The 16,486-nt window shown below is 36.8% G+C and overlaps 1 protein-coding gene across 2 annotated transcripts in view; it reads left to right on the top strand.

Annotated features, from left to right (window-relative positions):
• PCGF5 (polycomb group ring finger 5) overlaps positions 1-12,749 on the top strand; it is a 112,622-nt gene extending 99,873 nt beyond the window's left edge. Inside the window, exons 9-10 of one of the 2 annotated variants that reach the window (XM_065894455.1) lie at positions 4,576-4,635; positions 11,062-12,749. In XM_065894455.1, the coding sequence (XP_065750527.1) occupies positions 4,576-4,635; positions 11,062-11,109 (108 nt within the window). In that variant the 3' untranslated portion in view covers positions 11,110-12,749. The remainder of the gene's footprint in view (positions 1-4,575; positions 4,636-11,061) is intronic. The other variant, XM_065894454.1, reaches the window with a different exon arrangement.
• Positions 12,750-16,486: the final 3,737 nt, after the last annotated feature.

Here is a 16,486-nt window from a genome sequence, read left to right as displayed (position 1 = left end):
ATTGCCAGCAAGATGCCAGATTGTCTGAAAAGCTCTCGTTACTGTCTCTACTGGCATTGCTAACTGGCTCTGTCTTGGCCTGGGGTCGGCATATTTCCTAAACTAATGACCGCCTTATGGTTCTTTCACTTACTTCTGGTACTTTTTTATATTAAACATTTTAATCTACCTGGGATTTGTTCATTTACACACACACACCTACAACAAGGCTAAGACTCTAAAACTTATTCTAAGAATTTTTTGCCAGAAATAGTTTATTGAATAAGTCATACTTTGCCTCATTGTTTTGAGATGTCACCGTTATCTGTGCATATGTATCTAGACATATGTGTACACATGCAGATGTGTATATCTATGTTCCTGGACATTGTTTTGTTCTTCTGAGTAGGGCTTAATCCTATACCAGCATTTCACATTATAGCTTTTATAAAAATCTGATCACATAACAGCCCTATCTAAAACTCCTCAATTGTCTATTTTCTTTGGGATATATTTAAATAAAGTCCAAACTAACTTAAAAGGAAAATAGTTGGGCCTTCTAGGTTACTTTATGATGTCTATCAGCATCTGTTAGGAAAAAGCTCCTTATTTTTTTTTTTAATTGTGTTGGCTAGTTTTCCCCCTTTATTGTTTAGGTGGGCTTGAGAATGGGATTGTGATTGGCATCGTATTAAATTTCTTGATTGACTTGGCTGGCATTTGCAGTCCTTTATTCTCTTTGGTGCTGTGGGGTGCCCTCTGAAGTTCTGGACTCTTCTCTGTGCCTCTGAGTAGAGTCTGTGGTTTTCTTCCCTCTTCATGTTGGATGCCACCTCTGCCTTTCTGGGTCTTTTGCCTCAGGCAGGATCCCCCGTATTCAGATCACCTCTTGGCCTTGTCCTCTTGCTAGACTCCTGGGGGGAACCTCGGGGAGTCAGTTTTGCCTCCACTCCTCAGAAACAGGACATTTCTGCCTGTGCCACACAGCATCTGGGCCACTCCTCCCCTTTATCCTGGGACGGTTTCACTTCAGGCTCAGCCTGCTTTCTGTCCTCTGTGCTCTTTCTGGATCCTTGTCTTCATTGTGATGCTTTTTTTTTTTTTTTTTTTTTTTGCAGTACGCGGGCCTCTCACTGCTGTGGCCCCTCCCGTTGCAGAGCGCAGGCTCAGCGGCCATGGCTCACGGGCCCAGCCGCTCCGCGGCATGTGGGATCTCCCCAGACTGGGGCACAAACCTGCGTCCCCTGCATCGGCAGGCGGACTCTCAGCCACTGCGCCACCAGGGAAGCGCATTGTGATGCTTTTTTTTTTTTTTTTTTTTTTTTTTATTTAGTCTGCAATTAAAGATCGCAGCGATTTACTTATTTATTTTGTGGTACGCGGGCCTCTCACTGTTGTGGCCTCTCCCGTTGCGGAGCACAGGCTCCGGACGCGCAGGCCCAGCGGCCATGGCTCACGGGCCCAGCCGCTCCGCGGCATGTGGGATCTTCCCGGACCGGGGCACGAACCCGTGTCCCTTGCATCGGCAGGCGGACTCTCAACCACTGCGCCACCAGGGAAGTCCTGTGATGCATTTTTGAAAGACTTTTATCTTTAGGAATCAAATATCCAGACAAACTTAGCTAAGTCCCAGAAATTTTTCAGTTCATAACAGTATTTGCACCTCAAGATTGGTGTTCATCTTTTGCTTATTAGTGGGAGAAAATGTACCTTTTTTTTAAACCATTGCTTCGCAAACTTTAATGCAAATCACAAAACACCTGGGGAATCTTGGTAAAATACAGATTCTGATTCAGTAGTTCTGGGGCGAGGACAGAAATTCTGCATTTCTGACAAGCTCCCAGGCGTTGTATGTGCACCTGATATTTGGGGCCACCCTTTGAGTAAGATGATTTTAGGGGACATGATCCATGACCACTGACCTACCCTGTAGTTTCCACATCCATGAATTGAGGTGTAGAATTGAAGAATTAGACCTCAGTTTGGAAGGGACTTAATTGCCAATCTAATTACATGGATTCTGTTTATAATATCCATGCAGTGTTCATCACATTTTTTGAAACATAAATGGGATCATATGTACTGTTTTGCAGCTTCTTTTTCTCATTTGTTAATATGTCTTGTGGAGAATCAGTAAATTTTAAAATAATTATTTGTAACAAATTTATAGTATTCCACTTGTGTGGCTGTAGCATAATTTGATTAATATACTCGTTTGATTTGACTCGTTTAGACTTTTTTCAAATATCTTGACATGACAAACAGTGCTGTATTCCAGTGTATATATCTTTTTGCACATGTGGAAGCATATTTATTGGCTAAATTCCAGACGTGGATTTACAGCAGAGTATGCATGTTTTAAATTTTTATAGGTACTGATAAATTGTCCTCTAAAAAGTTTTTAGCAGTTTATAGTCATACCAATAATGTATGAGTGCCCATTTTCTGATACCCTCACCAACACTTCATATTTTCAATTTTGTATTTCTTGTGTGAAGTTTCTTTCCATATCCATTGCCCCTTTTTCCATTGTGAACTTTATCTTTTTCCTACTGACTCCTAGGAGCTCTTTATGTATTCTGGATATTCATCTTTTATTATGTATTTTGCAGCTATTTCCTCCCTGTTGTATCACGCTGCATAGTTTTGCCTCAGTTTTTTGGTCCTTAAAATTGGGGTAATAATACCTATCTTGAAAAATTTTAGTAAGAATTAATGGAATATAATAAAGTACTTAGCAGAGTGCCGGACATAATAAATGTTATTTTATTAATAGCTTATGTATGTTTGCTTTCATTATTATTATAATTCTCTCCTCCTACACTTAGTCTCATGTCTGCAAGCTAACTGTTAATATCTCTGTCTCTTCAGCCTCAGCTTTCACCATGAACTCATGTTCTTCCTGCTTACCTTTCCTTGGGTAGGTTGAGTACCTACTCTCAGGATTCCCCCTTTTCCCAGATAATATCCTGGTTGGTTTTATCTCTTCCAACAACTCCCCCCCCCCCCCCCCGCCGCCAGTCCCTACCTAAAGTTACTGCACCACGTTTGCCTTGCTTTGCTTTCTTTGCATTACCAAGCAATTTTAGGAAAAGCAAACATCTACCTTGACTGATACCAAAGAGATTAATAGGAAGCAAAACAAAAACAAAACAGTGAAATTTGCCTCTTTCTACCCTCTTTACTTGTTAAATGCTATTTGGGACTTGCATAGTTAGGCAAAGTCTTGTAGGCCGCAGTGTGGGGAGTCTTCGGAGATAAGGGGGAAGGTTGTCAAGGATAGCAGTGCTGGGTGTGTCTTACAGCATGTTGATGACCCCAGTACAGAAATTCAAAGACTAACTTCTAGGGAAAAAAATTGCTAAAGTCTTTCAGGAAATGGAAAATATCTAAAATTTTATTTTAAAAACTACCAGTATATTTTTTTTAATAATTGCTTATTTAAATATTCTTCCAAAGTATATTTTAAAAACCTGCTCTGGGATGTTAGATTTATCCTGGTTAATTTGTATCTCACATTTTTTTTTTTTTTTTTTGTGGTATGCGGGCCTCTCACTGCTGTGGCCTCTCCCGCTGCGGAGCACAGGCTCCGGACGTGCAGGCTCAGCGGCCATGGCTCACGGGCCCAGCCGCTCCGCGGCATGTGGGATCTTCCCAGACCGGGGTACGAACCCGTGTCCCCTGCATCGGCAGGCGGACTCTCAATCACTGCACCACCAGGGAAGCCCCATATTTTTAATCTTTTTTTTTCTGTTTTGAAGAAGCACACGATGTTGAATTCATATATGCATAATTTTAAAGTGTGTTATGTTTCATAATTCCATTACAGTTCAAATGTTTATGCTTAATAAGGGTTCAGGATAATATTGAAAAATCAAGATTTGGGAATGATTTTTTAATATGAATGGTTAACCGTTAAAAGATGGTAGATTTAGAAATGAATCTACTCACTGGTTTAAAAATATGTTAATTCATTGATTTACTCATAAAACATTTGAGTGGCTGCTGTGTGCCAATTCTGTGCCTTAGCTCTTAAGATTGCAAATATGAATAAGATTCAGACTCAAAGATTTCACAATCTAATGCTATTAAAATAGTTATGGAGACTAAGAGTCTAATCGGAGGAATATAAAGAACCTAATCTAAAACAGAACATGGATCACTTACAGGCTGAGGCAAGTTCCCTGCCCCTCTCAGAGCTCTGAGATCCTCAGACAGTGTTCCCTCTCAGGGTGGTTGAAGAGGAGATCTAGGAGAGATTACTCACAGGAAAAGTTGGAAGAAAGAGGGTGCCCCTCCTGGATTGAGAAGGCGAGGGTTTTCTCAGGAATTTAGTATTTGAAGAGGAGATGGAAGGATAGGTCACCGTTTTGGTAAATATTTGCAGAATATTAACAAAACTCATATCTAGAGACTGAAATAATTTCAAGCTAAAATTTACCAGTCACTAAGTTATTAAAGACTTTTTCCAAAAACAACTACCATATTTTGGAAAGTGTTTACTTAATCATGTTGACTCATGTTTGACGTTAAAATATTTTAAATATGTATCCAGTTGTGGATGCCTCTTATCTGATGAGTTCATCTCCTCCGCAGTTTCGGTGTCTGAACTGCTCAGCTTCGCAAGTCTGCCCTCAGGATGGCCCTTTGTATCAGGTAAGAGGCACTCACGACTGTACATATGACCCTCTGATGCCTGCCTGCCACAAAGGTGACTGCTTTCACCCCAAACTCTAGTTCCTAAGACATGTAACTTTGCAAAACTAAGACTTACTTGAGCTATAGAACTTCATCTTTTCAACTTATATCCCCAAAGTTTCCCATTATTTTAGTTCTCTTGAATTATCTTTTTAATTTTGCCAGACTAAAAATGAAGTTATAAATGTTCAGGCCATTATTTATGCATCAGGAATTGTTAATAATTACCGCTTTCAGCCCATGAGAAATCTCTGCTCCATATTGGATCTCTGCTCTATACTTATCACTTCTTTGTGTGTGTGTGTTTTTAATTAATCATTCACCCACAAGTGAAAGATAAAATGCCAGATTAGGTGAAGCTACATAACAGCAACATCTCAATGCAGTTGTGAGCTCGCTTACTAGGCCCTGTCCTAAGGACTGTACTTGAGTTACCTCTTTTAGCACAGAAATGATAGTGAACTGATTTAGTAATGCACTGAGCAAACGTGAACATACCTGAGAAAAGTTTATCTAATATAAGTACATTTTAAAAATTTGGAAAACAGAAGAGACTAAGTGTAGAATAGTAAGGATTACTGTTGAGTGTAGAGATGGTCTATGATCAACCTTAATCCATGGATTAACCATGGCATTTCTTAAAAATCTCCATTGTTCTTTTATCCCAGAAATTAAAGTAGTCTTCATAATTATTTCCTTGGAGCCAAGAAAGGAGAATTGTAATTATATAACAAACTTAACTAGCAGGCTTACCTCTGATGTTGCAGTTTTAGGGTTGGGACAAATAATTATATGTTAAGTATTAGAAGAACCACTTCAAATCGAAAATGTTAAATTAGCATTTTATCTAGAATTTCCCTCAGTCTCATTGTCCATGCTGTGATTGTGGAAATCCCCACACTGTCATTAAAATGTGTGTTTCTTAATACACACTTTTTAAGTCCTGTTGTTTTTAGTAATGGAGTAAGCACATTTAGCAACTATAAAGGCCAATAGAAAATCATGTAGAGAAAAAAAGTCATACTTCTCCTTATATTATGCAGTTGAGGGTGAGGGGTGACTAAATAATTTAACTGAGCTGGTGAGATATGTGTAGATGTTTCAGCTGACCTTAGCTTCACGGCTGATTTTGAGATGAATTGTGATGCTCCTGCCTTTAGTTATAACTCATACGTACATAGCTTTTTGCTTTTACTCTTGGCACTGATGTCTGTTTATTTACTGAGAAATAAAGGTATTCTTAAACTCTGATCTAAAGTTTTAGAGAACTAGAATAAGACCAAAATTTCAAAAATCCACACACACTTCCTTTTCTGACTTCAACACTTCATTATAGAGTATAGTCCTGTCAGAACATCTTTAGCCAAAAATCACCTAGAAAATTTCAAGGAAAAAATTATCACTGTTATAAGGAAGTATTATTATATGTGTAGCTTTATGCTATTAAATTTTTTAATTTTGTGAAAATTTCATGAAATAGACAGTTTTCTGGGAAAATAATAGTGGACCAACATTCACCCAAGAAGAAAACGTAAATCACTAAATTGTGGAAGACATAAAAAAAATTAAATTACAGATACCTAAATATAAAACTACTTTTAATGGTCACGTTCCCTCATATTTTCAAGGAATAGATCATTCTCATTCTAAATTGGTTTAAGTCATTGAAAAAGATGGAATTTTTCCAAATTCATTTTACAAAGGTAACATAATCGTGAAAGCAAAAACTGACAGAGAACCTGCAATTAGAAAACGAGTATCAAATCTTATTTTGAACACGAAAACAAAGATGATGAAAACATACTAAATATACTAAAATAATATGCTAGAAGAAGAATAAACCAAGACCAAGTAGTATTTTTATCAGAAATGCAAGAATGGCTTCATGCTGGGGAGAGGGAAATTATATACATATTATATCCTAAAAACACTAAGTCAAATAAATACTAGTAGATGCTGAAAAGGCGTTTGATAAAATTTGAATGTTAAGTCCTAATTTTTCCTGCAAGCTTCTTATTTTGAAAAATTTCAAAACTACAACAAAGTTGATGTAATACAAAGGAGTATCATTTACTTTTACTTAGATTTACCAATTAACATTTTGCTACAGTTTTTGCCCCCCTTTCCCTTTCTTCCTCTTCTCCTTATCTCGTTAATCTCTTTATAAATATATCTATTGTTTCTTTACGGAGCCGCTTGAAATTAAATTGCACGTATCGTGACAGTTGACCTCTAAATACTTCAGCATGTTTCCTAAGGTCAAAGACCTTCTCATATGTAACCACAATCCCACTTTGCACACAAGAAATTTAGTACATTAAATATTATAGTGATGTCAGTTCTTCCCATAATTAAATTATGAAGTTTAATATAGTTTCAAACACATTTTTACCAGATTCTTGTTTAACTTGACAGAGTCAGTCATTCTGAAGTTCATCAGGAAATATAACTTGGTGCCTCTGGTCAGTCCCCTTTTTAAATGAGTGATCACGGGGCACATTCATGGCCGCCTACTGAAACGTATTTTAAAGCCGAAGTAATTAAAATCGGGTACTATCTTAAACATAGACACATGAATAAAAAGAATAGCTCAGGAACATGAATCTATCAAGAGTATTTCAAATTAGTGGAGGGTAAAAAGATTAGCAAATATCTATTGAGCCCTTAATTATGCACTGGGCAATCTTCTAGGCCCTGGGAACACAGAAGTAAAAATGAAAAAAATTCATTTCCTTCATGGAGCCTATACTCTAATGATAACAGATGAAAGATAAATGAGTAAAATTTATAGTGTTAGAAGAAAAATTAAAGTAGATAAATAGAATATTTTAGATAAGATAGCCAAGGGAAGACCTCTTTGAGTTGGGGATTTTTGATCAAAAAGAAGTGAGAGTAAGAGCTGTGTGTCTATCTGGGGTAGGGCCCTCTAGGCCGAGGGCACGCAGTGCAAAGATCCAGAGATGTGGTCGTGTCTGGTGGTTTGAGGGCTGCAAGGCGGCCAAGGGCCTGGAGCAGAGACAGTAGTTGACCGGGTATCGGGGAACTTGGAGCATAGATGTTGGGGTGGGATGTGATCTAGTAGGGTTTGTTTTCAGTTAATTGTCCTGAGACTTTTGGTGGTGGTGATGGGGTGGGGGGATTCAATCCATACCTCCCATTATAGGTGTTTTTCATGGCTAAAACGGTACACATTAAAAATGATACCATCAAAGATCAGGAAGAGAATATAGCTACCTAACCTCAGAGTGAGGATGGCCTTTCTCATTGTACTTGTAAAAGGAAAGAGAACAAACCAAGTTGACTACTAATACTGAAAAGTACATGGCAGATATACCATAAATAAGGAATATTCGCAATATGTGACAGAAAAATTTGCTGCCCTAATACGTAAAGAATCCATACAGATCTGTAGGACAGAGTTCACCTGTCCGTAGAAAAATCAAAAGACATGATAAGACAAGTCACAAAAGAAGGAAACACAACTGGCTAGTATAAAGATGGTTAACTTATTTAGAAGTCAAAATGGAGGAAGAAATCAAATACTATTTTATGCGTATTAAATTTCCAAATTAAGAGAGAGGAAAGGAATAGTACTCATTACTGATGAGGCTCCTGAAGAATGAGCGCTCATATTTCTCTCAGAAATGTAAAAATAGAACAGCTTTCTTAAAGTCCAGTGTGATAGCATTTACCAAAAGCCTTTTAAAATGCTTATGCTGTCTGAATCAGCAGTTCTACTTCTAGGAACCAACCCTAAGGGTGCAGGGGAGATAGGGTGGGGAGTGGGGAATAGATCATTGGGTCACAATAAATTTATAATAGCAAAAACAAAAGAAAAGAAATAAACTAAAATATGCAGTAAAAGATTTGTTGATAATTTATTGTACATTTCTATAAAGGTATCATATGTAGCCTTTAAAAATGATCATGTATGACCATATTAAATACTGTAGAAATAAAGTTTATGGAATTTTTTTAATGGACAGAATTCTTTTATGGACAAAATTATTTACCCAACAATATGTGTAGCGTGATTCCAGCTTTAAAAAGAAAAATAACGTAGACAAAAAGACTAGATGGATGTACATTAAAATGACTGTGGTGGTTATCTTTGGGTGTGGGATTTAAATGATTCTCCTTTTTTTCTTGGTGGTTTTCTATATTTTCTAAATCTAAAACCAGGTTACTTTTATGGTAAATAATTTATTTTTTAAGAAAAATAGTACATCAACCAGCCAATTTTTATCATTTTCTAAAATTATCACATTTGAAATACATATACTTTGGAAGTATGGATTCTTTCAGTAAATGATGAGGCCGAGGGCTGGCAGTCTGCACTCAGTGGAGTCCCATAACGCTAAGAGGAGTGATAGGCCACATTTCATCACAGTGCACACAGTGCCATTTTTCTTCAGAAGGCAAACTGAAACACAGATAGGACTTAAAGTATACCTTAACCATTTCCAGTTTTGTAACACCAATAATTCTTAAACTTCACGTTGTCATAGGACACGCACACATACAAATGGTTACTTGGAGGAGAAGAGAAAACCATTTTCAGCCAAAAACGGAGAAAATCCCAACCACTGACAGCCAAGGCATTTTACTTCCCTCTCTTCCTACATCCTAGTAGAATTGGTGATGGATTCTTCTGTGCACGATGAATGGATTTTTGAACGAGTGACTTAATTATTTGCAGAAAGTATGCAGATTCAACAGGAATGGAAAGCAAAGCTAGAAAGATTATTATAATGAGAGGCAAGCTCTGGGTTGGGTCAGGTAGGATGGGAAGTAGTCAAGTTAGGTTAATACGATGTCTAGGTAGCAGTCTCCAACTCTGCCTGAACTTCAGAAAACCCAGGGAGTTTTGTAAAATACAGATTTCTGTGTCCCACTCACAGATATTCTGATTCAGAGGGAACAGAAAAAAGTTTAAATAAAAACAAGGAAGCGGGCTTTCCTGGTGGCGCAGTGGTTGAGAGTCCACCTGCCGATGCAGGGGACCCGGGTTCATGCCCCACTCTGGGAAGATCCCACATGCCGCGGAGTGGCTGGGCCCGTGAGCCATGGCCGCTGAGCCTGCACATCTGGAGCCTGTGCTCCGCAATGGGAGAGGCCACAACAGTGAGAGGCCCGCGTACCGCCAAAAAAAAAAAAAAAGAAAAAAACAAGGAAGCAAAATTTAACCACAGTAGATTTAGACCATGGAAACCCTGAGAGACTGTGACTTTTACTCCAGTCCTTAGAAAACTGTAGAGCGTCACCTTACTTCTTAAGCTGGGAACAGCAAGATCTAGGAATTTTCTTTCCTACCCTCTAGTCCAACCCTGAGCTGAATGGTGAGACTTCCCAGGATGTAGCATAGCAATGATACCTACAGAAACAGTCATTTTCAGGGTTCTGGAATCTCAGTCTACCACTTTTGTCTATAGGAAAGAAAGACAGGATTTTTGCATTCACCTACACAGAGACAAGGGGGGAAACAAGTCAGTAGCCATCTCAGCCCTTTCTTGTTTTCATAAAAGTAGCTCCTGGTAATTTCATTTTAAAAAGGGGAATCTGCACCTTTAAGAAAAGGAAAACCATTGTTTCTTCAGACCCTTTCTGACTTTGATGTTTGAGTTCTATGTGATATGACAAAACAAGGGGTAAAAAAGACACAGAAGTAGCAGTGTGGCTTTTACCACAGGAAGCTGTTTCCTCTCTAGTGCTGTATGTTGATGTATGATACCTTCCCTACATAGAGCAAAACAGAAGGACAGTCTGAACCATTCAATTATATAATAGTCAAGTCCAAATATTTAGTAGTATCAACTATTGAAAGGAGGCGGTTTCGTCTAACAATTAGTTACTTGTTTTTCAACATTTTTTAAATGACAGTTAAGTTTTCAATCCTGAAAAGAAGTGTCAAAGTTAAGATGTGTGATTTGTAAACACTATCCCAGTTTTCCTAGATTCATAGCAGGAGGTCTCTGTTAATTCGTGACTCAATGGGCTCTCACAAACAGCAGCCCTGACGGAGTCCAGCCTGCGGGCTTGTCTTGTTCAGCCCCACAGGTGAATGCAGGTGAGAGCTTTCCATCCTCCACACAGGCCCGGCCTCGCCCTAAGTATTAACATTAGTAGTATTCACATACGCAAGCAGTATGACATCTGCGGGCCTTCCAGCTTCACCTTTGTTGCCAGTTATGGAAAACTTGACTGATTCTAGAAAATAGTAGCCGTTTAAAAATATAGTCTTAATGATAATTACAACCTTAATTGTCGTAGTCACCAGTAGCAGGAAATACTGTAAGCTATAACTGCACGTTCTTAAAGTCTTTTGTGTATAATCTATATTATTTTTATATCAACAGTCTTATTCATCATGTTTTTATTTTATAGTCATACCCCATGGTATTGCAGTATCGACCAAGAATTGATTTTGGTTAGACCACGGGGCCTAGATCCCACTGAATGAATCCTGCACTGCGTGTTTACTCATCGACAGACTGCACAGTGAACGGTGTGTGGACTGGAGGGACACAACCAGATTTTCAGCATGCGAATAAGGCCATTGTCTGTCTCTAAATCGTCAGTTACATTTTTGTTGTTTCTATTAAGAGCAAACCAAGTGCCATTCTGCTACTGAACCATCTGCATAAGGTATCTGTGCTGTCTCACAGTGTACAGTACAAGTCATGGTTGAAATCAGTTAGGCATGCAGCCACGATCCAGCCTTCTGAATATTTTGCTTGCCTGTTCCAAGATTGTTCTAATGTTTGATTACACTAGTAATATGGCTCAATCTTTGTGGTGTTGCAGTTTTCACATACTTACTATTTGATTAATTCTTGTTTAAATAGAGTACTGTACGAGGAACTAATAATTATTATATCTTGAAATTATTTTGTATGGGAAATATATTTAGAAAAGTGGTCCTTGAGCCACTGTCCTGTTCTCAGTAAGCTTTTTGTGTGCAAAATAGTGCACTCTTGAGTGTGCAAGTCCTTTGGGGAAGAATTCCAATTGTTCTTTACATTAGAGCACATTATAATTGTAGGCATTTTGAGTCATCTGTCTGTGTAGTCTACCAGTCGCACAGGGAGGGCCTGTTCACCCTCCAGAAAACGTATGTGACTTCTTGGAGAGCTGAAGTGAGATTCACAACCATTTGAAATGTTGGCAGCTGATCACATTTACTTCTAACAAAATTAATGTGTAAGTGAGGTTAATCTTTCATAATGCCTTATGACGAGCGGGTGCTGCCTCATGAAATGTCATCGCCGTTGTGTAGCCCACTTTATGTGTGCATTGTTATACTGTGGCTCTTATCTAATGAAGTACATTGTTTCCCTTTTTCAGTTGGCCTTAGGTGTGTGTCACTGTGGCATGCAGAAGGTTATGATGATTTAAGTATTAGGATTTTTAGAGCAGGTAACATTAGCTATTTTATGGATTTCAAAAATCTCAAAGCAATTGTAGATTAAAACTGTTAGTAACCTGTCACATTTCCAAACCATACGTATAAAATAGACAGAATGCAGTGTAATAGATAAATATGCTAACCAGAATTAATGGTTTGAGGATATTTCATTTTAGATCCTGTAGTAATCGGGGAAATGGGATTATATTGTTTTATACATAAGTTCTTTAAGGTCAGAGCTATGATAATGTCCTTGATTTTGCATTTTTTTAAGTCTTCCACTCATTTTGAGATGAGTCTGCAAGTCAGAAAAAGTCTTGTCACCTTAAATTATATGAAGAACTTCATTTTAAACCTCTTAACATTTGCATTATTTTTCATAAACTTCTTTGGAAATTAAGTTTTACTACTTGCTTTGAAACTTAGGCCTATTTCCTCAGTTTCAAATTTAACCTCTGAAATTCTTAGGAAATAATCTTGAAAGTTAGGAAAAAACATCTGTTCTAGAAATCTGACATGAGCACAATCTGTGTGTTACACACATAGTTTTTATACTGTATACATAGTAGATGTGCTACATTTTCCAGTAAAATGTATCACAAGGTAATGCCTTCTGAATCTCAAAATGCTTTCTTAGAAATAAAACAGTGTACGACCAAGAAACACATACAAAATACAGCTAAATCTTGATGCATTTCACAATATAAAAAGGCTGAAACGTAATAATTATCTTTTCCTTATACCTTTGTTTTAAGTCAAAAAGTCTAAAGTTTTCTGTTGTTTTTGGCCTGACTTGTGAAAAAGGTTATGGCAATACTTTTAAAATTTCACTTTGTTAGACTGTGTTTGTGCTTGGAGGGGCTCACAAAGAGAATTTAAAAGGCAGATTTTTGTTAACTCTTTAAAAATGGTTGGCACAGACCGTTACCCTAAACCAGAAACTGAATTTACTCCCCAGCTACAGAAATTATTTTGCTACGCTGTCAAATGCAGTTCCCTGACATCCCTAAGAAATTTTTAGATTTCTTGTAAACTTGTCACATCTAGGTCAGTGATTACTTATGGAAGCTGATTTTAATTAACTTAAAATAAATTGAGAGTGCATTTTAAAAACCACAAATGAGACCTGGATGTTTTTGGGTCCCCAGACAAAACTCGCAGCCTTAAATGAGTCTTATATACATGATCTCATTAAATTAGGCTTGTTGCCTCATCTTATGTAGTGTCACTGTTTTCCAAGGAAATATATAGGAAGCAACTATGGAATTGAGAATACTTTTATATAAAATTCCTTTATTTAATGTTAATATATTAACACTTCTATTGAAATGCAATGGAATATGTGCCAAAACATGTGAAAACCTTGCATAAAGAAGGGCATCAGTTATATGGGGAAAGGTACACGTTTTATGATGGTCCTGAGTAATGTGGTATTACTATTAGAACCACAGACTTCTTCATATATATTCAACTACGGTTTTCTAAGTATGGGACTACTTTCATGTCTAGTAATACACTAATCCCTAGTTAATTATCCCGAGTCAGGTTGTGGAACTTGTAAGAAACGAGGTATAGAAAAATTTACAGGCAAAAATATACAGGTGGTTAGTTTTACAAACTTGGGGTGCTAATAAGATAAACTCCTTATACAAATAGCCTATAGGAATAATCATCTGAATCTGCAACATTGGAGAATAAAACTAAATTTTTTCTTTAATCTCTTGTTTCTTAAGCGACAAACTAAAAGAACTTTACTTCCATAAAGGATTTTGTAATCTGTTTTCTCTGCTTTAGATATCATAGATGTACAAGGGTCAAGGAACCTTGGATCTGAGGAAGGCCTGTGCTTTATTTATAGATATCACTTTAACAGAAGTAATCACATTAGTTAATAGAAAAACCCAAATATGGCCCTTTCTCCAGATTAACAGAATACTTTTAGGTATAAAAACAAATAAACTAAAAGATTCACTGATGAGGTAGTATTAGGTCATTCAGTCTGAGGTCCAGATACCTTGGGGTGATGTCTTTTAACTACTTTTAGAAAAGTATTTTTCTTTATTCATTAAAAATCTGTCCCATATTAATATGCCACATTTTATAAATGTAATGAGTTTGCTCAACTATGTGTAACTTAAAATGATTCTTTAAGGGAAAAAAAGTATGTTATATAATATTGTGAACTGTTTAGCTTTATGGAACTATTTAAGAGAAAGTGCCTCATTGCTAAAGTGCATTTCTGTTTTAGATTTACTGCATAAATTTTGAGTTTTCTGTCCCTGTCTCTTATCAATGGTTTTGTATCTAAATAGGCTCTTGTAAGTTAGAATAATCTCTTTTTGAAAGATTTTCATAAGAAAATAGTTATCACCAAAGACATTTTACTGTTAATAACCATGTTAGAGAGACAGTTTAACTGTTTGGAGGTTGGAAATTTTTAGACTGCAAGTTACTTTTATATAATTAGGCAATAACCTTGAGTAATTGCTAAAATATCACCAAAGAAAGGCTTTAAACTTAATTTTCATGGTAAGATCAATCAAATGCAGGTTTTTCTTGCAATAATCGGAACATACTTCCTTTCAGCTATGTTTCTTGTTTTTCCAGCACCATCTGACAGATCTTAGGAAATCCTCAAAGGTGAAAAAGAGATTAACACAACAAATAGCCTCCCTCTGGATGAAAAGTGGGAGAAATACATACTTTGAAAAGAAAATTGAAATTGAGATTTTAAATTCTAATTTGAGAAGCTTTTTATTCCATGGAGGTGATACAGACTAAAATTATACCTATTTACTTCCTGGGTTCTTAGTAATGTGAGAAATTTTATTAAAGACAGACTTTGGTAGAAGTGCGGACATGCTTACTTGTAATAGAAAATAGTGCATTCTGTTGGATTCACATAAGTAAATGCATTTTCTGTATTCAAAAGCAGAATTTTCCTAAAGGCCTGTGGTTTTTTTTAAAGTAACTCTTTGTCTTGTTTCTCAGCAATGACTTTGTTTTTAGAATCTAGCCATACAGCCAAATTCGGCAAGATAAGCCCCAGATGAAGAGCATATACACCAGGTTAAGCCCTGCCCTCACACCAATCTTTTGGGGAGCCCATGCTGTGGGCCACCTCAAGTAAAGCTCACATTATGAAGTCTTCCTGACAGGCCACCTGGTAAACCGCATTGGATCGGATAAAGATGGATGCACTCCATTATATACTCTGGTTTACCATAAGGAATTTTCCAGCAGGCTGTGCTTTATACCAGTGAGATATAGATATTGGTTGTGGGAATTACAAACATGAGTGAGTTTGCCATAACTTTAATTTTCTGGGTTAGAAACATGAAATGCTATTATTTTAAGATATATACCTATCCCTACAATAAGGAATATAACATGTCTGCCAGATCTGGTTTATAAAAAATTGAAAAATATTAAATATACTAGAAACTCAAATTCTTTGAAAGCACAAAATAACCAACTAATTCTGGATTTACTTGATATACCTAGTTCGATAGTATTTTGTTGAAAAAAGTTCAGATTGAAAGTTCATTAAAATGTACTCAAATATACATTACAGGGTTTTCATAGTTTTTTCTTAAAACAGTGGCATTTTCCCAAATAATTTAAAAGTGATTCTCTTCCTAATGTAATGTAGTTTTCACAAGTAGTGTGTTTATTTGCTATCCTTACTATATTTTCAAATAGAATTAAAATGCTCGAGCACTTCCTTTTCAGAAAGTTACAAAATTAAACAAAAATAAATTATTTTAAATGCTCATTAGAATGTGTCTGAATACTTGTTATGCCCCTTTCTCTAGGATTCAAAACTTGAGTCATTATTCAGAAATGCTTTTTAATTTTAATTACCTTTAAATCTAGAATCAAGTGAAACACATTAAATACTGGGTCCAGTTTTCTTCCATCGTTCAGAGCTTCATGGAATAAGAAACTAATCTAGTACAAACTGAAGATTAAATATTTCTGGGCAGTGCAGAGATAGTGAATAGATTATGTATCCGTGGACTTCACATCAGTCCAGCAGAGCAGGAGTCCTGCACATTCGAAATGGAATGGGATCAGCCTAACGTTGTTTGGGGTTGGTTTTCTTTCACTGTATTTTTTTGAGTGGGGATGGGGGCCCAAGTGTCCTTATGAAGCTGTGGTCGGCAAGAGCTTGTGGGGGGAGCACCAGTGTTGTGCTGCGTTCCTGCATCTGGCAGCACAACAGCAAGCACCAGTTTTTAATAGAGTAGCCCTCACACTAAATAAACCCATCATAGACTATGTTGTACAGTTATGTTGCTAATTTTCCTTTGAAATATAAAATATTTTAAGTTTTTTTTTTTTTTTGGTCAAAAGTGGTAACATCTTAATACAAATAAAAACCTTTTTGTGGTTGTAAGATTT

The sequence above is a fragment of the Phocoena phocoena genome, chromosome 16 (genome assembly GCF_963924675.1).
Source record: "Phocoena phocoena chromosome 16, mPhoPho1.1, whole genome shotgun sequence".
NCBI classification, from domain to species: Eukaryota; Metazoa; Chordata; class Mammalia; order Artiodactyla; family Phocoenidae; genus Phocoena; species Phocoena phocoena.
This window is presented reverse-complemented; position numbering and strand designations above follow the sequence as displayed.